The sequence below is a fragment of the Staurois parvus genome, unplaced genomic scaffold, assembly GCF_062004578.1.
Source record: "Staurois parvus isolate SC_StPar_1 unplaced genomic scaffold, SC_StPar_1.0 ptg002193l, whole genome shotgun sequence".
NCBI lineage: Eukaryota > Metazoa > Chordata > Amphibia > Anura > Ranidae > Staurois > Staurois parvus.
Genome location: NW_028319989.1, coordinates 433,477 through 456,451, shown reverse-complemented (window position 1 = coordinate 456,451; position 22,975 = coordinate 433,477). Strand labels below are relative to the sequence as shown.

General features: G+C 41.8%; 1 protein-coding gene across 1 annotated transcript in view; it reads left to right on the top strand.

Moving 5' to 3' along the window:
- The window catches only part of LOC149431640 (zona pellucida sperm-binding protein 4-like), a 59,627-nt gene extending 37,186 nt beyond the window's left edge, over positions 1 to 22,441 (top strand). Inside the window, exons 7-11 of the mRNA XM_089665438.1 lie at positions 5,491 to 5,680; positions 16,564 to 16,681; positions 19,243 to 19,324; positions 19,406 to 19,486; positions 22,266 to 22,441. Coding sequence (XP_089521564.1) covers positions 5,491 to 5,680; positions 16,564 to 16,681; positions 19,243 to 19,324; positions 19,406 to 19,486; positions 22,266 to 22,402 — 608 coding nt within the window. The 3' untranslated portion in view covers positions 22,403 to 22,441. The remainder of the gene's footprint in view (positions 1 to 5,490; positions 5,681 to 16,563; positions 16,682 to 19,242; positions 19,325 to 19,405; positions 19,487 to 22,265) is intronic.
- The last annotated feature ends 534 nt before the right edge of the window (positions 22,442 to 22,975 follow it).

Genomic DNA, 22,975 nt, shown 5'->3' with positions numbered 1-22,975 from the left:
AATTCAGTGTTTAAACCATGTGGTATTAAGGTTTCCAGTGTATAAATCCAAAATTTCTCCTTTTGCAGAAAGATTTTGTCAAAATCTCCTTCTAGAAGAAATATTTACAAGGAAAATACCTTTACTTTTTAGACCATCAATTTTACCTTGATGTACTACCTTAAAAAGTTGAGCGAAGGGATTTTCCCTTTCTTATTTTGATATTTTTAATATCCCTTTATATGTTCACTAATACATATTTTTAATGGTCTTTTTTGTTTTTTCCTATATAAAATTTCTTACATGGGCACTCTAACCTATAAATTACTCTACTACTAGAGCAATTTATAAAATTCTTAATTTCATAGGTTTTAGAGTCATCTACATTGTGGAATTAGTTTTATGTATATAGGGACTGATCTGGCAATGACCACAAGGGTACATACCTGTGGTCTTACCCAATTTTGTTAACCAGTTTTCTTTCGGAATCTTTTTAAAGGGATATTAAAAATGAATATAAAAATGATAAAAGGAAAATCTCTTCGCTCAACATTTTAAGGAAATGCATAAAGGTAAAATTGATGGTCTAAAAGTAAAAAATATTTTCCTTTTTTAAATTTCTTCTAGAAGAGATTTTTACAATATTATACAGTATATAGCGCAAAAGGGTATGCTCAGCGCTGTGCAGTAGCAGGGGGGACAGAACATGAGACAAGACAGTAACAATACAATACACGAGGGGTTTGAGGACCCTGCTCTTTCGAGCTTACAATCTAGGAGGGAGGGGAAGGTGGTACAGGAGGAAATGGCTGTGGTGGGAGGAGTGGAGGACGTTAGTTGTTAGGTGAGGTTGGGGTAGGCTTCTCTGAAGAGGGGGGTTTTCAGGGTGCGCCTGAAGGTGAGGAGGGTAGGTGACAGTCCGATGGATTGGGGGAGGGAGTACCAGAGGATGGGGGAAGTCCTAGAGAAGTCCTGCAATCGGGTGTGGGAGGAGGAGACCAGGGAGCTAGAGAATAGGAGGTCCTGTGAGGAGTGGAGGGCACGGGTAGGGTAGTATTTGGGTATCAGGTCAGTTATGTAGTTTGGGGCGGCATTGTGAATGGCTTTGTAGGTCAGAGTTAGCAGTTTGAATTTGATGCGTTGGGCAATCGGGAGCCAATGAAGGGATTGGCAGAGGGGGGAGGCAGATGTGGAGCGGTTGGTGAGGTGGATGAGTCTAGCCGCGGAGCTTAGGATCGACTGGAGTGGGGATAGCGTTCATTTGGGTAGGCCATTGAGAAGGGAATTGCAATAGTCCAGGCGTGAGATGAGGGAGTGTACGAGTTGTTTGGTGTCTGGGGTGATGAATGTGCGTATCTTGGAGATGTTGCGGAGGTGGAGCCTGCAAAATCTAGATAGCAGTTGGATGTGGGGTAGGAAGGAAAGGTGGGAGTCCAGGGTGACACCTAGGTGTTTGGCGTGTGGTGTGGGAGAGATGGTGGCGTTGTTAGTAGTGATGGAGAGGATGGGGGGTTGGGGTGGGGGGGAAGACCAGGAGCTCGGTTTTGGATAGGTTAAGTTTAGGGAAATGGAGCGACATCCAGTCTGATATATCGTTTAGGAGGTAGGCGATGTGGGCAGAGAGTGAGGTGGGGGGTGGAGAGGTAAATTTGAGTGTCGTCGGCATAGAGGTGGTACTTGAAGCCTTGGGAGTGAATAAGTTTGCCAAGGGAGGAGGTATAGATGGAGAAGAGGAGGGGCCCGAGGACAGAGCCTTGGGGGACCCCGACAAAGGGGGAGGAAGGGGGAGGTGGCAGTGTTGTAGGTGATGCTGAAGGAGCGTTGGGAAAGGTAGGAGGACAACCAGGAGAGAGCAGCATCCCTGGTTCCAAGGGAGTGCAGTTTGGCAAGGAGGAGAGGGTGGTCAACAGTGTTGAAAGCCGCGGAGAGGTCTAGGAGTAGGAGGATAGAGTAGTGGCCATTGGCTTTGGCGGTTAGGAGGTCGTTGGTGATTTTAAGTAGGGCGGTTTCGGTGGAGTGCAGGGGACAGAAGCCAGACTGTAGGGGGTCAAGGTTATCAGTGAGGTGGGCGCTTAGGCGATTGTAGGCCAGGCGCTCAAGGAGCTTGGAAGTGAAAGGCAGGAGGGAGATGGGTCTAAGGTTGTTAAGGTTAGTGGGGTTTTTTGAGTATGGGAGATGTGTGCATGCTTTAGAGGGGAGGGGAAGGCATCGGTGGAGGGTGAGAGATTGAAGATGTGGGTGAGGGAGCGAATGATGGAGGGGGGGGTGACTGGAGGAGCTGTGAGGGGATAGGGTCCAGAGGGCAGGTGGTGAGGCGGGCTTCAGTGAAGACCTTAGAGACCTCCTCAGAGGTAGTTGGGCTGCAAAAGGAGAAATTTCGGATTAATACACTGGGAACCTTAATACCAAATGGTTTAAACACTGAATTAAATTTTAAAATATTCCTTAAATCCCTATATGATTATTTCATTGTGAAATTGTTCTGAAAATAGTATTAATAGCTGATTTACATCAGATGCCAATAAGATCATAACAATCACTTTTTACCATCTGAATTTCAATTGAATATATAGCCATTCTTCAATGCTCAATGCCAATCATTTATTTTAGAATTAAATTTGGACTAACAATGTAATGATGACATTTCAACACAAGAGGGCGACAAAATGATGGAAATATGCAAATCGTGCACTATAAAAGGAATGGTCCCCTCCCAGTTCTGAAGAAGTCGGTGATGATTGGCGGACGAAACACGTCAACGTAGTGACATCAATCTCTGCATCCTTCCATGCTGCAATGTCCGTGAGGGGAAAGACAAGCCATACGTCTCCATCTTGGACAAACACGAGGCAAGATGGAAAACCGCCAGTACTTATGACTACCAGGAGTTAATTTCAAATTCAAGTGGCATATCACTTCCACCGGTGGCTATTCAAGTAACCTTTGAATAGAGCTAAGTCACACCTTGCTATTTAAGTAACACGGGACTTGTATGTTCTGAGCCTCAATTGGGAATTCCAGAACTTTTTATATATAGAGAAATTTTTGGGCCTTTCATAGGTGAATACTGTGGGTTTTTTTTTTTTTTCCCCCCCTTGATTAAGCATCATATGCAAAGCGAGACAATCGGGCCTAAGAATCCTTTAACCAATAGCCGCCCGGCCAATAGCCATTTGGCGGCCGGCAAAATGCTGTAGATTTCTGGGTGGACGCCATATGGCGTACTCCTGGACATGCGCAGTTTTTGCACTTGCAGAGCCGCGCAGCAGCGCGATCTGTCACCAGCCGTGTACCTCGGACATGGTCGATGACTGACAGATCTGAGTACCGGCCCCCGTTGCCGGTACCATGTGACCTGCTGTGACCAATCACAGCAGGTCACATGACAGTTGTATACAATGGATGGCTTCATTCATGCCATCCATTGTATACTAGTGTCTAGCTGTGAATGGTCACAGCGATCACATGCACATGTCATGTGATTAGCTGTGGCCAAATCACAGCTAAGCACAAACAAAAAGCCTGAATGAATCGGTCATTCAGGTAAATGCTTGTTTATAGCAAAGTAATTCCATGCTGTAAGCAAATTTTGTGTAAAAAAACAAAAAAAAAACAAAAACTGATCACTTCCTCAAAGTAGTACAATGTTACTATGGTAATAATGGACATAGTGAAATATGAAAAAAAAATCTTAAAAGAAAAATGTAATAAAATAAAAATAATAAAAAAAATATTTTTTTTTCGTGCTGTCACCAGTCAGTGTCCCTGATCACCGCCATGCCAGTTATGTGATGACGCTGTACTGCACTAGTGACAGTATGTAAAATAGTGAAAATTAATTTTTTTAATTTTTTGAAAAATTATGACAAAATACAATTTCAAAAAACTCGCCATGCCTCTTAAATACGTCGGACTGTCTACTTTGCAAAAAGGGGTCATTTGGGGGATATCTGTACTGTTCTGACATTCTTGGACCTCAAGAAATTAGATTGGCTGTTAGTACTTCAGGATAAATCAATATTCAGATCTATACCGTAGTTTGTGAACTCTCTAACTTTCCTACAAACTAAAAAATACATCCTAATTTGGGTTATTTTCACCAAAGACATGTAGCAGAATACATCTTGGCCTAAATTTATGCAGAACAATTATTTATTTGCAAACTTTTATAACAGAAACACAAACGGGTTTTTTTTTTTTCTTCAAAATTTACGGTCTTTTTTGTTAATTTTAGCAAAAAAGAAAAACCCCGGTGGTGATTAAATACCACCAAAAGAAAGCTCTAGTTGTGTGAAGAAAATGATAAAATTTTAGTTTGGGTACAATGTTGCATGACCGTGCAATTGTCATTCAAAGTGTGAGAGTGCTGAAACCTGAAAAATGGCCTGGGTGGGAAGGGGGTAAAAGTGCCTGGTATGGAAATGGTTAAAGGAACCACCTTGCTCTTACATAAGAGGAATTTTTGGAGCCCCTAATAGGCTAGTTACTCAAATGTTTAGTGCCTCAGTGCACAATCAAGATATCTCTACTATAGTTCAACTATTTTTTATTATCAAGGAGGACATAAATCTCATCTCTACAGAGGATTTACACAGATCTAGATCTCATCAGTGGAAATATAGTTTCTACTAGGGTAATTTCCTTCATTTGGAATTGCCCTTGATTTTTGTTTGAATTTGATGCTGTAACAATTGTCTTTGTGTTAGAGCCATAATTACGGCTATCCACTAAAAATACCTTAAGAAATATCTGCCGATTTGAAATTGGCCACACAGTATGAATCTACTTTAATCAATCCAAGTGATGATGAATTGCTAAGAAGGGTATATATATTTTCCATCATATTTCATTCCTCCATTAGGGGCCATATGATTCACAAAGGATTTATCTTGATACTGCAAGTTCATGTCAGGCTTCTAGCAATTATTCTAGGGTCTTTGTACTCATTACACATTTATTCTTCAGGATTTCTACTACTCAAGTTGTCGTCACTACATATTGATGGACAATGGAAGGAATAACTGATACCTTTTAAAGATAGAAGATACAGATTAGGAAATCTTTCTATAATGAATACAGAAGCAATCTTTACCCACTCACATCTGGCTCTTTGCCATACTCGCAGCTAAGTGAAAACGCAGAATGTTTTTGTTTGTATTTTTCTGACTTTATTTTCATGATTGACAATGTGTTCACCATGATATAAATGTCTACCGTTCCATGATCCATGTGATCTTAATAAATATAATTGCATCCACTATAATAGTGAATTATTATTCCGCATGGGATTAGTTATATACTGTCTTTTATGGCAGGTCTGCCCTTGTCAGCTGCTAATATCTATTTAATTGGTGTGTTGACCAGTAGTTTAGAGTAGTCTTGTGGTCAGAAGAACTGGCTCTCAACCTAAATACAGTACAGTGTTGAAATATGCAAGCTTGTTCAGTTTGGACTAAAAAATATCCAGATTCCTGAGTAAGCCCAGTTGTGACATTTTCTTATTTGATCCAGGTCCAGACTTCTCTGATTTTTACAAATCGATGGACTACCCGCTTCAGATACTGCTGCGAGATCCCATATTCTTTGAGGCTAGACTCCTGCAGCCGTCCGATCCCAGGCTACATCTCCGTCTTCATCACTGCTGGGGGACACCAAGCCTAGAACCAGCATCCACAGTTCAATGGCCTCTGATTCATGATGGGTGAGGCATGTTGGCATGACCTCATCTGGTATCACAGTGGAACATGGTTGAGGTTGAACATCCCATACACTTTTTAGTGCCATTTAATTTTCGAGTGGCAAACAATGCACACATTACAATACACTGCTGCACTCCACAGCACACAGGTGCCAAATTAACGCATTCAAATTGCACCCAAACACAGATCTCAATGTGCTTACAATTTTATCCTAGAGTTAAAGGATGTTCCCACAATACCATGATTACCAGTCGAAGATCATGGGCATATGAGGCATGCCTAAAGGGTATGTAAACAAATATGTTATGAGCAAGGAGAAGTATTCAGTAGCCCTGTCCCACTCCAGCCCAAGTAGACAACACAGGAAGTTATTAGCTCCCAAGATGTCAGGATCAGCAGAGAAAAAAGACAGAGCTTTAGGTGTCTTAGTTCTTCTCTGCAATCCCAACTGCATAATAAAATTATTTGTAGGCTACAGAAGTGAGGTTTGTGTGCGTGTCTGTCAGCTCTACATAGGGAGAGGAAGGTTGGGGTGAAAGGAATTGATCCTTGAGTTCAACTTTAGCAAGTTAATGCTCATTTTTCAAGTCCTCTTCAACCACCTTTTAAAGCCTTCAATAATATCCACTGACCGCATTAGTAAGGTTTATGGCGACTGAGTGGCACTCTTGCAGCGGATCACGTACCTAGTACGTGATCCAGCACTTTCGGGTAGGGATTGCGCATATGCACTGCTGGTGACTCAGCTGTGCTGTGATTAGACACGGCACAAGCCAATCAGCAGGTGCTGCCAAAAGGATGACCACTGGCACCCGCTGATCAGCGAGGACAAAGACAGACAATAGAGCTTTGCTTTATATAAACAAGGCAAAGCTATGTCCTGTCAGTGGGGATATATCAGTTTTCATTTTCCTGCGGAGCGGGGAATAACATCCAGCACATCCCTTAGTACACACTTTTAACCCTTTGATTGCCCTATGTTTAACTCCTTTAAAGCCAGTGTCATTAGTACAGTGATAGTGAATATTTTTAGCACTGATCACTATTAGTGTCACTGGTTCCCAGTGTCAGAATGTTCACTGCAATATCGCAGTCTTGCTATAAGTTGCTTATCGCTGCCATTACTAGTATGAAAAATAAAAAAATTCCAGTATATATCTCAGTTTGTAGATGCTATAACGTTTGTGTAAACCACTCAGAAAAATACGCTTATTGAGATTTTTTTTTAACCAAAAATATGTAGCAGAATACATAATTTTTTTTTTTATTGAATGTTTTATAGCAGAAATAATTTTTTCTAAATTTTCAGTATTTTGATCGTAACGAATGTAAACGAAACCATGAAACTAAATTGTCAGAAATAATGAAATTTTGATTTTAATTAAGAAACTAATATGAAATGCAAACATATTGCAATTCTTAGATGTGAAAAATTTGACAGCCGCATTCAAATAGAAAGAAAAAGAAAAAAAAATTTTTGGAATTCGGTCGGCCGAAACTGGAAAAATCTAATTACATTCAGAAACAAAACTAATTCTGGAAAGTAATTTTAATTAATTTAACTAAAGGAAATTAATCAAATTTTAGCTCTGCACATGTCTACTTGTAACAAGGGTTTCCAAAGGAGACTAAGACTCTTTTAAACAGGCAGCCACAGGGTGGTAACAGGTGGCCGAGCTGTAGTTTTAAGGCCCCCCTCCCCGGGCTACCCACCCAAACTCGAACATGATCAGGGCTGTGCACATGCAGTGACAGCGATGCTTTGCTTCATGCAGCTAATTTTTTATAGGGTGGTAAGCACTGAGTGTGAAAATCCTTAAAGTGGTAATTTCAGCACCCATGACCCAGATATGGTCCACAGTTGTGACCATAAGGCCATTCTGAGAAATGCCACGCAACCAGTCCTGAAGTACATGCATGTAGACAGGAAGTGGCTAAAAGATTAACATGGGTAAAGAAAAGTATTATTAAAGGTAATTGATAAGTGTTTTTGAAAATTTAAATGTCAGTGTTTGCACATACCCCCCTCTCCTCTTCACCCTTTTTTTTTTTTTGTTTTTTACACCATCTATATATCCAGCTCTAGAATTTTATTTATTTTGTGTCATACACACAAATCTTTCATTTCATTGCTTATCCATTTAGTATCAAACTGTATCATTCAGAGGATACTTAACTAGTTTTAAAACTTTACGCTGGTTAAACTATAAAGGTTTTTTTTAGAATATGTAGAAATTAAAATGTTTGCTAGGTGATATAACCAAAAAGCCTTTTTGTCCCCATAAATATGTATTGTAATACTTTAAAGTGTAATCTCACCTTTTCAGAAAAAGTGAAAAGGTGTACTGGTGTACGAACGCCCTACACCTTCTCCACTCCCTTGGTCCCTGCTGCACTTACCTTCACAGATGATGCTTGAGGTGATTGTAGCCATATTTGAGCACTTCTTTTTAATAATGTTTATTGAAAGTTTACATACAATATAAAAAATAAAGAATATAAAGGCCTTTAGCCTGCAAGTGGCTCTGTTTGAGAGATCCAACCACAAACCGAAGGATGGTATTGTCTTGCAGGTGGCATAAAGTGGGTACACAGAAATAAAGATCATAATCAGCCTTAAACCAACCAATTGGCAATCATAAGGTACTAAGGATACTTATTTACAGCTAAAATGTATCTTAAATCACTAGCAAAAGTTGCCATGGTGTGAAAGCCACTCCTCAAGGAGTTTGGGCATGGACAGCTTGGCTTACCCTTCGCAGAGCGGAACATATTCCCCCCCGGATACAATCAATGTCAAATGGGTTTATAAAAGCTGAACTTTACCAAGGGGCGAAGACCCCCAAATCAAAACTGTCCTAAACTGAGTAAATACTGCCAACTGGGCCTTTGCTAAAAGCCATGCTTCCAAAAGGGAAGGGGTGAATAAGATTGGAGAGGAAGGAAAAAAGAAAAGCAAAGTCAAGAGACGGGTTGTCTGCCCCTTAGGTCATTGCTGGAACACTCTTCATGCAGGAGTTTGTAGATATTGTATCGGAGGATTCCAGACCCTCTCAAGCCTTGTAGTGTCACAAAGTATACGAACTAGCTTCTCGTCTTTATCCAGGTAAGCTTGCACTTCACCACAGCCAACTCCACCAACGGCTTCTTCCAAGCTGTAGCAATTGCCATTTTAGCCGCTAGACACAGTGCATTGGGGTCTGCATATGATGAGGAATGCCTTTGACTGGTTTATTAAGCAGAGCAGTTTTGGGGTATTTGTGCACTTCAACAAGAACAATTGAGTACTGTCCTTGATACTTTTATTTACACAAACATTCAGATTTTCAGGACAAGCTTTTGGGGTGTGCCCCTTAAAGGTCTAAGCAGTACTCCTTGGACCTTGAAGGAGCACACCTCAAAAGCTTGCACTGAAAATATGGATACCCATGCATATTAAAAAAAAAAAATAAATAAATCTGTTAATTCTTTATATAGTCCTACAGAACACAGTGCAGTCACATGTGCTTTTCTGCTTGCTTCACTACAAACAAGATGGGAAACGTTATTCAGAGAAAAGATAGTTTACCCATAGATACAGCTACAAACTTGCAAAACTTACACTGCCATCTACTGGGTAAAGAATAGCTCTCTACTGAATACTGATGTAGTTGTCCTACAAAATATATGAACACTGTATCCTAACAACCCCACTCAACTCATTTTGGATCTGTTCTATTGTCTGGCACAATACACTCGGCATTTTGCCAAATTTGTTACCTACTTGAAATACTGTTCAATTTTCTCTGGTACTTCACTTTTGTTGTGCGATTAGTGTTTTATACCTAGAGTAATCTATAAAAGTGAGAAAATGCCTCTTTGGAGTTGATTCAGATCTTTGTGCTCTGCTTTGGAAAAAGCTTTTTTTTTTTTTTCTTCTTTTTTTATACCTATGGTTAATTTCATTGTTTGATCACACGGACTAACGTTTTTATTCCACTTTCCTGGTCATTCTCAGTTAATTTCTTTAGTCAAGGCTTCTGTGCCAAATGTATTGTGTGAATGCAGTTTTAATGCTTGTTTTTTCCTCAACCGTATTAACCACCTCATTGCAGTTTAGCTGATACAGTTCATCTGTAATTCTAGCCTTTGCAAGGAAGATCTCTCCTTTTGTGATGGGTTAACTGTCACTGTGGAAGGTCACTACATTGCCTTGTTTTGTGAGCTTCTTAACTGACCAGATTAGTTTCAAGAGCAGGGACATACAGGACATTTTTCAGTTATCTTTCTGGTGACACTCTGGGAATTAGAAGGAATAGGAGACGGTTTTCTTTACTGTCCGGATTCCATTTTTTTTCCCCATTAGCTGTGGTGCTTTTTTCTTTTTTTACTTTGATAAAGGGGAATAAAGACATTTTGTCATGTGACCTGTAGCTCCTGAATCAACACACCATGCCTGAAAAGATTAGGTGCAACTTTTAAATTGAAAAATGTATCGTCAAGCATGTGTGGTAGTGAGCCCTTGTAGATCACCAACTCTGGGTTCCCCAGGGCACGGATTCTAAGCCGCAGCCTGCTTCTTCACCAGAGCCCCTGATGGTGGGGATGGACTTGCTGGAACCAGGTCGTGGCCCCCAGGTACGCCCAGCTGAGGGTGCAGAGTACAAACAGGAGACAAAGGAAAATCCAGGAGACAAGCTGAGATCAGGACAGGCAGATGATATACTAAGCCGGGTGATCGGTACACGGGCAGTCAGGCACAGGATACACAAGTAAGCTAACGGGACCTCGGAGAACTGACGTTGCTCAGGCAATGTGGACTACAATTAGCATGTCTTGTATAGGCAAGCAAACTAGGAGGTGGGCCAGGAAGTAAGGGAAGGAAATCAAAGCCCACAGAATGCCCAACGGTGAGCACAGCTAACTACATATGTGAAAGGAATCTGGGTAGGAAAAGTGCTGCAGCAAGGAAGCAAGCATACACTAGCTGGAAACTGCAGGCTAACTTGTGACAGTACCCCCCTCCTTTGAGGTCTCCCCATGTTTGGGGCCAGGCTTGAGAGGAAACTTCTGATGAAAGTGTTTCACCAAACGAGGTGCAGAAACATCAGTAGAAGGAATCCAACACTTTTTCCTGAGGACTATATCCCTTCCAGTCAGATACAAACTCCTCCCCCTGGAGAATTTGGAATCCAAGACTTGCTTGATTCATACTGATTTGAGGTACTGACTGTAGAAGGATGACTGAAGATGGTCTTGCGAGAAACATGGAAAACGTTAGGTATACTTAGATGTGAGGGGAGCCGGAGCTTTAAAGTGACAAGGTTAACCTGGATGGTAAAGGGACCTATGAAACAAGGAGCACATTTCATGGAGGGTACTCGGAGATGGATATTGTTAGAGAGCCAAACCTTGTCTCCAGAAAGAAATTTTGGACTTGCACTGCGAAGAATTTAATTTACTTTGTACTTGGAAGCTACCAGATGTAAATTCTAGGAAACCTCTGCCCAGATAGATTTGAAAGATCATTGCGGCTTTGCAGCTGCAGGCACTGCAGAAGTGATGAGAACAAGAAATGGTAATGAAGGATGGCGACCATACAACGTGAAAAAGGGGAGACTTACCAGTGCTTGCATTAGCATGGTTGAGGGCAAATTCTGCCCGGGGTAAAAGGTCTACCCAATTATCCTGATGGGCATAAATGAAGTCATGATACCTATCCACATTCTGGTTGGCACTTTCAGTTTGCCGATTTGACTGAAAGACACAAGTCCAGCTGATTCCAAAGAATGTTTCCAGAGCCTTCCAGAAGCAAGCTGTAAATTGAACTCTATCAGTCTATGCACAAGGGCATACCATGAAGACATCCTTTTAAAGATGGAAGTCAAAGTGACAGCAGACGGTGGTCCTGGAAGTGGAGGAAATGACACATTTTAGAACACCTGTCAACAACCACCCAGAACTGTGGAGCCCGCTGAAGGGGGTAGTCCATGGAGATGCAATGCCAAGGTACATCTGGAACAGGTAGAGGTAAAATCTGCTGGAGCAGACCTGAAGGACTTGGACTGTACACAAACGGGGCAAACTTTATCTTCAGCATCCTTCTGAAGTGAGGGCCACCAGTAGTAATGGTGCAGGAATGCACAGGTATGTTGCACACCAGGATGCCATGGGAATTTAGAGCCATATGCCAAAAGTCTTTCCAGGAGGAATATGTGACTAAGACGGGTGGAAGCTAGGATATGATTGGCAGTAATAGGTTCTGGTTCAACATGACACTCAGTCAGCAGTGTCAAACAATCTTGACAAGGCATCGGCGTGGGCATGTTTAGAACCAGCAGGTGATGTCAAAATTAAACCTGGCAAAGTAGAGAGCCCGTTGTGCTTGTCTGGGATTCAAACATCGGGCGGATTGCAGATACTGGAGGTTCTCATGATCAGTATAGATCAGGATATGATGTGGAGCTCCCTCCTAAATGTCGCCTTTCTTGCAGTGCCAGCTTAATAGCGAGAAGTTCTGATCCCCGATGGTGTCATGCTTTCTCCATAATGTTTTTTAGGATGTGGAAAGTAATGAGGACATGTGGAAAGTAATGGACAGCGCTTACTAACATGCATTTGGAGAAGAATGGCCCCCCCACTCCCAAGGATGAAGCATCTATCTCCAAGAAGAGAGGCTAGAGAATGTCTGTATGAGAATAGATGCAGACAGATAGATTTGACCTTCTATAAAGCCTCGGCTGCCTCAGGATACCAGGTTCTGGCATTAGTACCCTTCTGGGTCAAGGTTGATTGGGGCTACCAGAGCAGAATAGGGAATGAACTGGCGATAGAAATTGGTGAACCCCAAGAACCGCTGCAAAACTTTTAGACCAGAAGGCTGAGGCCAGTTGGAGATAGCCTGAGGTTTGGCCATATCCATAAGCAGGCCTTTATCTGTGACTGTGACCTGGGAAAGGAACCTGGGTTTGCTCGAAGAGGAGCGTCGCTTCTCCAACTTTGCGTACAGGCAGTGGTCCCGAAGACTTAGAATTGTCAGGTGCTCAGGCAATGAGGCCTACAGTGTGCATGTCTTATATAGGCAAGCAAACTACGAGGGTGGCTAGGAAGGGAAGGAAATAAAAGCCCACAGAATAGCATGCGACACCCAGTGATCACATGCAAAGTAGTAAGCAAGATGTCACTTGTGACATCATTGCTTACTACATGTGAAATCTGTGAATGATCACAGAGGTCACATGGTACAAGGCTATTCACAACAGCCTTGTACCATGTGACAAGCTGTGACCAATCACAGCTCACTCAGTAGTTCTCAATGGCTGCAAGAATGTAGACAGAAAGAGAAATGATTGCTTTTACATCCTATATGGGTGTAAAAGCAATCAGTGTAAAAAAAAAAAAAAAAAATCATCACCCCCCAAAAGTAGTAGTGTCCCCATGGTGGCACTGTACTGCTAGGGTGACAGTATGTAAAAAAAAATAATAAAATATAAAAAAATAAAAATGTAAAAAAAGTTTATAAATTATTTTTGGTTATAAACTAATTTGGGTTTTTTTTTTTTTTTTTCTTAAAACGATAACAGAATAAATTTTTGCCAAGATTTATGACGAAATTATTTATTTGCAAAATTTTATAAAACACTTTTTTTAAAGAAATTTTTGGACATTTTCATAGCAAAAAAATTAAAATCCCAGCGGTGAATAAATACCACCAAAATAAAGTTTCATCTGTAAAAAATGGTAAATTCATATGGGTACAGTGTTGCATGACCATGCAATTGTCATTCAAAGTGTGATAGCGCTGAACGCTGAAAATTGCTCTGGTCAGGAAGGGGGTAAATGTGTCCGGACTGGAAGTGGTTAACACCTGGAGGGCCATAGTTTGGAGACCCCTGATTTCTAGGGTCTGGGGTGGTACAACTAGGAGCTACTGGCTAGCACTCTGACAGACTGTGACAGAAGAGTACCTGAATAGTTTCAGGACATTTGTCCTCAGATTTCGGTTCCCTTGGACATTCTATACATGCCTTACCCTATTCAAGTTTTAATCCCCTCAAGAAAATAACACACTCAAGGACTGATTTCTGTCTATGGATAAGAGCTTGTGTGGAAAATGTGAAATGACGACTGTGCAGGACTATAGGGGGACCCAAATTCATCAGCAATCCCTAAGGAGGTAGTGCTACAGCATACAGTAGATTAAAATTCAACAAACCATATCCTTCCAACGCAAAAGCCAGTGGAAGCGCTCTTAATGGGGTCTCTATTGATGTTTGGATTAGGCACATTTTATAGCCTTGTTCTACAGTGCTGTGTGGCTTTTAAGCATAGTACATACACTAGCCATTGGCTGAGAGCTCTGATCAAGAGGCAATCGGCAGACCTCTTTCAGTCATGCGCCTTGCCCATTCATCCAGCTGTTGTCGGACCGGCTGTCATACTCAGTCCAAATGTTGGCCAGTTTGTACTGCACCAGCTGATGCCACTAGAAATTCGGCCCGTGTGTACTACGCTTTAGACAGGCATTAATATCGTTGAGGGGTAAGCTAGGACTGGCCAGCTCTTCATGTTCCTAAGCCTCTAATGGCACTTAAAATGTAATCCTGTAATCAAGAATCTGTAAGGCAGAAAATAGAGGGTGCCTAGGCAATGTCACGTGAGGTGTGTTTTTTGCTTTCTAGCGTTCCAGATTTTGCAATCTTTTAAATGACCTGGTTTCTTGCGCACAAAGCATTCACGTGTTTGCATGTTACTGTTTTTATTCCTATTTTTTTTTTTTACTTTAAAGCAGACTCTGCGAAAGAAGCACTGTCACTATTGATGCTTTCGGTTTTTCCCTTCTGTTCATCCACAAACTTGCCCTTTTAACATATTCCAATGTCAGTTCATAATCAGGAAATGCTTCAAGTGCTGTGCTGAGCATTTCACTTTCTGGTAAATCCATAAGTAAAAATGCATTGACATGAAAATCTTTTATTACTTAGGCGTTCAACCATTTCCAAGGTGTGCCTTATATAATACTGCATAGCCTGGCCTCCATCAGCTTGGTTTGGTATAGCTTTCTAATTCAAGCGGAGTTCAACCCTAAGGGGGAAGTTCCACTTTAAAGATTGGTCTCACGCTCCCTATTAAGGATTGGCACCTTAGGGGAGCGGGTACCTGAAATTGACAGGTACCCGCTCCCACTTCAGCTGTGATTGCCTAGGCGATCGGAAGCGGAAGTTGTCCACTTACCCCCCCCCCCCCGGTAACCTTTTGGGACACGTGACAGGTCCCAGAAGACTAAGGGGCCATTCAGGAAGCGCAGCACTACTTGTGCATGCGCAGTGGGCACCTGGCTGTGAAGCCATGAACTGTCACAGCCTGGTGCCCACACTGAAGATGCTGGTGCTTGGAGCACGGGATGGCCGGTGAAATAGGCTGTGGGGAGGACACCACGGTATTGTGGGACAGGTGAGTTTTTTTTTAAGTCAGCAGCTACAGTTTTTGTAGCTGCTGACTTTTATTTTTTTACAGTGTGAGTGGAACTCCGCTTTAAATACAGTTTGAGATTAGCTTTTATGCACCTTTTTTGTAATTCTTCCCACACTACTTTAGCAGTTTCACACTTGCATACAGTATGTATGATTTGATCATCTTTTATGCTAAGCAATTGTGCTCTGATCTTTCTCTATCCACTCATCTGAAGGGTGTTCTGGCCTGACCTAATTTATACATTTCCACGTACCTACTCTTATTTGCAACATTTCCATCTTGAATTCTGTTCCAAAAAATGATTTTGGCCCACAACAGTCAAAGCTGGCCAAACACTAGTAGACTTTTTTAATATTTGTACAAACCTATCCTTTTTCTGTACATTTAAGATGACTTGACAAATGTCATTTGAAAGTAAGTAAATTTCTGTACCATTTCTCAAGTGAAAACCACATACACGCATGTAAGAAATTTGGAAGGAGCAGGATGGAAATTTTTTCTCGAACAGTTTTCTCGTCACGGTGGTCAAAACCTTTACATCGATTGGATCACACATTAGAAAATTGAATGAACGTTCTTAAAACAAATTTCAAATGATATTCTACTAGTGCATGGCCAGCTTTAGGAGTGGCAAATCTTCTATTTTTCTGTAAACGCAGGGTCTTTTACCTGGATAAAACATGGGAAGATATGCAATTACTGCAATGGTGTACTGCATATCATATATTTTTTTTTTTTTCCCATGACATACTTTCCTTATCCGTAATGGTATACTAGTGGCAAATCAATAGCCCTATATCTGAGAGATTACAATTGCACTGAGAGGTATACAGGTGTGAACTGAAGTGGTTGGAGAGTCTGTAAAGGCTTAACAGAATGAGTTATTTTAACTAGCTGATCTCTTAAAGAAAAACATTTATTTAAAATTATATATGCCTTAACTCTAATCAAATCCCTTTTTATACCCCTTTAACTCCTTTTTAAAAAAAAAAAAAAAAAAAATTTGTAGTGCTTTGTACCAGAATTATACTTTGTTTCATTGTATCAACTATAACACTAGTTTTGTAATGAAGCGCATGACCAAACCAATAGATCCATAGCAGAAATGTAAAAATTGTTCTAGTCCATAAGGGGCAGAGAGCTGAGTGTTTAAAGTTCAATTCCAATTTTTTTTTTTTTTAACACATTGCCTAGTTTTCTAAAGCTAAAAATTAAACCTTCACCAGCCCTCTTCTAGGTTATGATGGCCAGTGTCTGAATAATAGCGATGCTCCCTGGATCATTGGGGTGCTGGACAAGAAGATAAACGGGCCCCTACAGATCAAGTGACAAACCATGAAAAATTATACCAAAAATCAAAGTGTGTGAAGGCTGGTATGTGACTTAAAAGTGGCAGTGATGGTTTACCTAATGGAGATCTTTCCTTTTGTAGATGTCCTTATACAAAGGATGACCTGATGACCAATGTTTTACTAGGGCCCGTTCCTTCCAGTTATCAGAGGTTTGTTGTGTCTGCATTCACATTTATTGGTTTCTCAAGCCCGTCACAGGTATGTACCAGAAGGATAATTGATTGTTTTATAATCCAAGTGTTGTAGATGAGTGATGGGTTTTGGAACCATGATTGAACAGAGGTTAACCCCAGCCAAGGACTGCATAAAAAAGTTCTGTCCATAGGTTGTAGGCTCACTGGTAAATGTGAATGTAATTTTTGGTGCTCCCTGAATGACCATTAGAGGTTTTAGTTGCACAAAATTTGCAGATATATGTAAATTTCGCCATGCCTGAGCAATCTCCATTGCATGAAAATTGTAAATGTCAACTGTATGCATCATGGCTTGCCAAAAATGCACATTGTTGCACTGACTAGATGCATTGGATGCTAATCAAAGTGAATGGTACTGCACCAGTTAGTTTTTTGCCTTTCTCTGAATTGACTGGGGAATAGGATTGTGTATATGGAGGTTTTCTATTGCTTGAACTAGATCAACTTTTTAGGTTTTTTTTTTTTTTTAACCAAACTGTAACTATATGCACCTACAGTAGTTGCCAAGGGCATATCTACCCTGAGGCAAACAAGGCGTTTTCCAGTGGGGCAGCACCGCCCCCCCACTCCAGTAGCGTATCATCCATGGGTGCAGGGTGTTCACTGAACATGAGGCTCCGATATACACTGCACCCATGGATGATACCATCAGAAGCTACTGCTGTGGCTGGGGTTAAGTGTCCAAGTATACAGTGTCTGCAGGCCTCGTCCCCTCCTGTGCCACCCCCCCCCTCCCTCCCCCTTAGCACAGTCTGAGCCTCTTCCTGGCAACCTGCTATTTCCCTTCCTAGGGCGGCTGCATGGCTATTCTACTGTCTGGTGATTAGCGTGTCCCGGTGCCAAGGTGTCCTTCCCTGAGCCAAGCTCCCCCCTCCCCCACCTCTGGCAACTTTCCCTGGGTGTTTCAGCTGCTGCAGAACTTCTTGCAAGGGGGAAGGTGGGGATGATGGTTATTGTAGTGCAGGGCAGTAATTGGCAGCTGTGGGGTTCCCAAATTCCTCCCTCCCCACCCTAAACAACCCCCCTCCCTGCCTCTCCACCCTTTACTGCTGTTTGTCAAAAAAGCAATATTCTTGTAAAGTTAAAATATTAAAAAAATAAAAAATCAGCTCTGAATCTGTGCCGTCAAAATGGATAGTGCATGGGGGACCATATTAACAAACAAATGATAGAACAATGATAATGCACTCACAAGCTTCAGTGTGAAATAGGCATAGAACTGGAATGGGAAACCGTCTCTAGCAATAATAGTCCTGACTGGAGCCGCTGGGATCATGAAGAGGCATTAAATCCCAATAAGATCCAGAGACGCTGTTGGAGAGCTGCTGTGGGAACCTCCGAAGAACTCAGATGGAGCCGACAAAGGTCTAGGTGCTAGTAGCCAATCAGGAACAATTTCAGAGGTAAAACCATGCCTCTTTCATCAGTCTCTTCCTTCATCAGATGATGGAGGTGTTTTGCCTATGAATCTGTTCCTGATTGGCTACTAGCACCCAGGCTTTTGACGGCGCCAACTGACCGTTTGGAGTTTCCTGCTGACAGCTTCTCTGGATCTTCTCACCAGCATTTACTACCACGCCATGATCCCAGCGGCTCCAGTTGGGGCTATTGCCAGTATTGATGGCTTCACAATGAGCGAATTCTATGCCTGTTTCACACTGAAGTCTGTGAGTGCATTACCATTGGTGGTTTTCATATGAATAAAATCTTTCTGCACTATTGGCAGCCTGGCCATAGTTGGTCACTGAAAACATACCTCTGACGAAAATTAAAGTTGTATTTTTGTATGTTTAAAAGTGTTTTCGCCAATGAAATACTGTCTTAGGAATATTTCCTCCCCTTCCTGTTCTGTAGACTTGGTGGGAAGCAAACGTGCAGCAGGTGATCCCCTCCTAACCTATTCAAAAACATGGGGGGGGGGGGGGTTTGTGTGTTAGATATGCTTAAACCCTAATGAACAATGTAATTCACTTAGTGTTACTAAACCCACAACCGTGAAATCACTGTATGTGCAGTAAAGCATCCTGGTTATACCCGCTGTATAACCAAAGAGGTCAATCCTCTGCATTGTGTAAAAAGGCAGTTTGATCATGTCTTCTCTGCTTCTCCTCTTGTTGAAATAACCACCTGATACAGACTGAATTTGTAGTCGCATGCACATGCTTAGTTTGGTGTGTATTGCTAGAGGTTTTCTTTTTCTTGGGAGTGCATGTGATCAGCACAGGGCCAATCAGCACTGTCCAGATAGAGTCAGGACTTTCACATCCTTCTAGAGCAGAAAGAAAACTCCTCCTACAAGCTTTAACCAGTGCTCTGCTGAAATCACAAGACTGCTCTAACAGCTGATGAGAAGAGGTTTAGCAGTTTATCTTTACTAAAATTGTATTTCCATATTCTGTGTACTGTGGGAGACCTGATATAGTGAATGCAGGGTCCTGGGTTTAGTAACACTTTAAAGTGGAACATGGTGTCTGCCTAGCAGAGTACTGTCACTACTCAAATTCTTGGGGTGGAGGGCAAAAGTTGATCTAAAAGCCTTTAAAATGTTTTCTCTGCTTGCATTAGGTGTTTGTCTTCTGCAGCGTCTCGGTCTGTGTTCCCTCCTCCAGTGAAACCTGCGCCACAGACTGCTCTAGCCTTAAGCGAGGTAAGTGGCTGTCACCACATTTGGGCCTAAATCTGATCACTATTGTTTCCTAATCTTTTGACCGCTTCCTTACCATCGTAGGTCGGCGCTTTGAGGCTGATTATTCCCATCATTTGGTGAAGACTGCTGGGCCTCTGGTCTTTCAGCCAGAGGCTAAAACTGGTATGACCATTTTGTTCAATTCTTTATGTAGGGAGTTTTTGTTCTGCATTATAAAACTCAAAGGACAGCAATGCAGTGGGGAGAAAATATAGTTACTTTACAATTCCATAATATTAGAGATTCCAGCTTCCTGTTGTCAGCAGGACAGGAATTGATGGACATTTTTCCAGTTAGGTCACAGAAGTAATGACTTGATACTGACTCTAAACCCTTTCACACTAAAGCAAGCTAAATGTTTTACTTGGCGCTTTGAAATTTTTAAAGCAAATCTATTCCCTCTTGGGTGACATAAAGGCTTGTATTTTAATGGCAGTCCACTATCAGTGAGCAGGTGCTACTAAACATACCACCAGGCGTATATATACATGTATATGTGAGGGGCCCGACTCTGGTCCAGCATGCATCTACCATGATTTACATTGCCTCTGAGGGAGGACATGAATGGTTGGTCCTCTGTCTGTCCCGCCAGCCCCCCCCCCATTGCAGGACAATTTGCACTCGCTCCTCATCCTGGACATAGTGACATCATCACGCAATGTGCGCTCCCCAGTTATCCTGGTAATGGGCAATTGTTTACTAGTTAAAGCTGGACAGAGTGATGGCAGCCAGGGGAGAAGAGAGAGGGGAATCGTATGCAATGTGAGATTGTGGGGTGCAGGTGAATTTTAATTGCAGGGAGGAGGGCTTCAGGGAAATTGCTTGTGGGGGGGGGGGAGGAGGATAAATATAATTGAAGTGGGGACTTCAGGAGTATAATTAAAAGAGGGGGGGGGGGGGTGGTGACAGCATGTTTTACCACGCCAGATGACACCACTGGCAAGATGGTAGGTGCATTTTGTCGATCATTATTGCTTGTTTGTAGTGTGGTCCTGTGCGGTTCAGACAACTAACAGTGGGGAGGGGTCAGAGCATGAGGCTGGGGGAGGAGTATAAACACAACTCGTGAGAATGTGGTCTGTAGGGAGAATTGATGTTTGCACACAAAAAGGGTGATCTATATCTAGATAGGATAAACATTAGGACTGAGTATAGGCTGTTCATCAAGCTAACTAAATCGACAGCTTCCCCTACTCAGCCCATGTTGTAACAAAATTTTTTTTTTTTTTTAAACCCTGATGGAACAGATGGAACAATCATGCAACTTGTTAATGAAAAGTCACTTTGCAAAATGAACACCTTTCTGACTGACCATTGAATTCTTTCCTCTTTATTCTGATTAGACACCAGATATACTTAGGTGAGGGTTGGGGGGTTTAGCACTACCCTAGGAATGCTGACAAGCTTAGGTAAGGGCCACACTGGGCATTTGAATCTCTCGCCTCAAAGAGCTTTTACCATTTGCTGGTAGTCACCAAGCTGGCCATACACCACTAGAATGTCACATGATGTGAACCAAAAGGCATTTCTGTAGACCCCGATTGAAATAAGTGCGGACTGGCTGCAGTGTGAATTGAGTCCAGTGCTAATGAGCACACTTCAGGTGCAATTTCCAATCACATACACTTTAACAATTCTCGTTGGAATTGCACTGGACCGGGCTTTAAAATTGCACTGCAAATTGACCCAGACATGTGAAGTCTACAGCAAGCTAAACTTTTCAAATATTTTTCAAAGGACATCTACCAAGTCCCCAAATGTATGAATATCTACACGTGTATGACCAGCTTTAGTACTACACAGGAGAGATTTCTAAGTAGCTTGTGCCTGCTACTTAAAGAGTTAGTACACCTTTTACAGAAAAAATGTAAAGGTAAACGAACGTTGGTTCCTGCTGTACTTTCCTTTGGCAAACCTGAACTGTTAGGACTCCTGCTGGTCCAGCAGGCAAGGGATTTGAAATCCCTACTGCTTTCTACTAATTGGCACTTCTGAGACAGCCAGATTGATTTCAATTGGTCAGCACTCATTTTATTTAGCCCTGCACTTTTATTGCACATTACCGGGAGTGTGGAAACACAAGTGTCCTGCTGCAAGCCTGCCATATAGATTGCACTTAATTGTCCTCCAGATTGTAGTGCAGTGGTATTTTACAATTTGCTTTTCCTGATTGCGCTGACCAATCAGTATTGATCTGGTTCATCCCAGAAGTGCTGATAGGAGAGGGAGAACAGTAGGGATTTCAAATTGCCTGACCCCTGCACTGGCTGTAGGATCCCCGACATCTTAGGATCACCAGAGGCAAGTACATTGTGGACCAGGGAGGTGGGGAGGGGGTCTTGTTCAACTTTTACAGGAAAAAAAAATGTAAAGATGAATCAAATTTTGTAGGTTGCTAATGAGTGATGTGCTATGTATAACATGGCTCCCTATGGAATTAACTACAAAAGTGGCATGCAATAGCATCCCATAGCAATCCCTTGCACATAAATGCAGTATTGTGAAATCATGCAAGATTGCTATTACATGCTTCTTGGGTAGCCTGCTCCATAGGGAGCCATTTGCTTAGTAATTTGCTACACATAGCAATTTAACTTCCTAGCAATTGTAGAAGTGGCACTAAGCTACCCAAAATATCCTATATAGTGCTAGCCTATTCTAGTAAGCACCAGCAAATGGTTAAATCTTAATAGCAAGTAATTCAAATGGCCAGTGCAGCCAATCTATTGGACATAATTGCTCAGACTTTCCATATATTAAGCCCAAGGTGTCAAAAACCAGTGGCAGAAAATTATTCATGTTATGTATTATCCTCAATGTCAATATAGATGAGCAAGCTTGAACAAAGTTTGAATATGGATCTTGGGTAAAACTGTTCTTACATCTTGCACTTGTTTCTCAGGGTTGGCCAGTCTCCAGCATCTCGCCATGGCTCTTCCGGGAATCTTGTTTGCAGTGGCACTACTTGTTGTTCTCCTGTGTCTTCTCATACTCAAACGCAGTTTTACAGTTAGGTCCATACATTTAAATGTAAGTTAGGCTGTCACCTAGTTTTCAATTAAAGCACTTTATATTCTTCTCTGGGCTTTGTGTATTTTTAAAGGACAAAACTTATAGTTCATAAAGCTGCAGAGCCTTGGAGACAGTCTTGTGGTTTATCAAATGACAAGTAGTAGAGGATATCTTCAACTTGGCATAAACTATTGACTTTCTAGATTTAAAGGGTCAGCCCCACGCAAACATTGTAATTAACGCCCGCAAGACCTCTAGTCCTATAATTATAGTGAGAAAAGAGGAGGACCTCTTTTCTTTTATTTTGGAAAGATTTCCCCTCACTACTTGTCCCATTGACCACAGGTACATAAGTGGGGGGGAACCTAATCAAAGTAGATTAAACGTAAACACAGCATTTGAGCCAAGGTTCTAAAATGTTAACTTCATAATGTAGTCAGGGTGTACCTCCAATAACTTGGTTTTAGATGAAGCACCAGTTTGGCCATACTGATCATTTTAATACCATACAGTTTTACAAACATGCATTTTTTAAAATTGAGTGTGTGATTGGTAACGCCAGCAGGAATGCCTAACCATGTGGCCTTTTAGTTGTGTGAC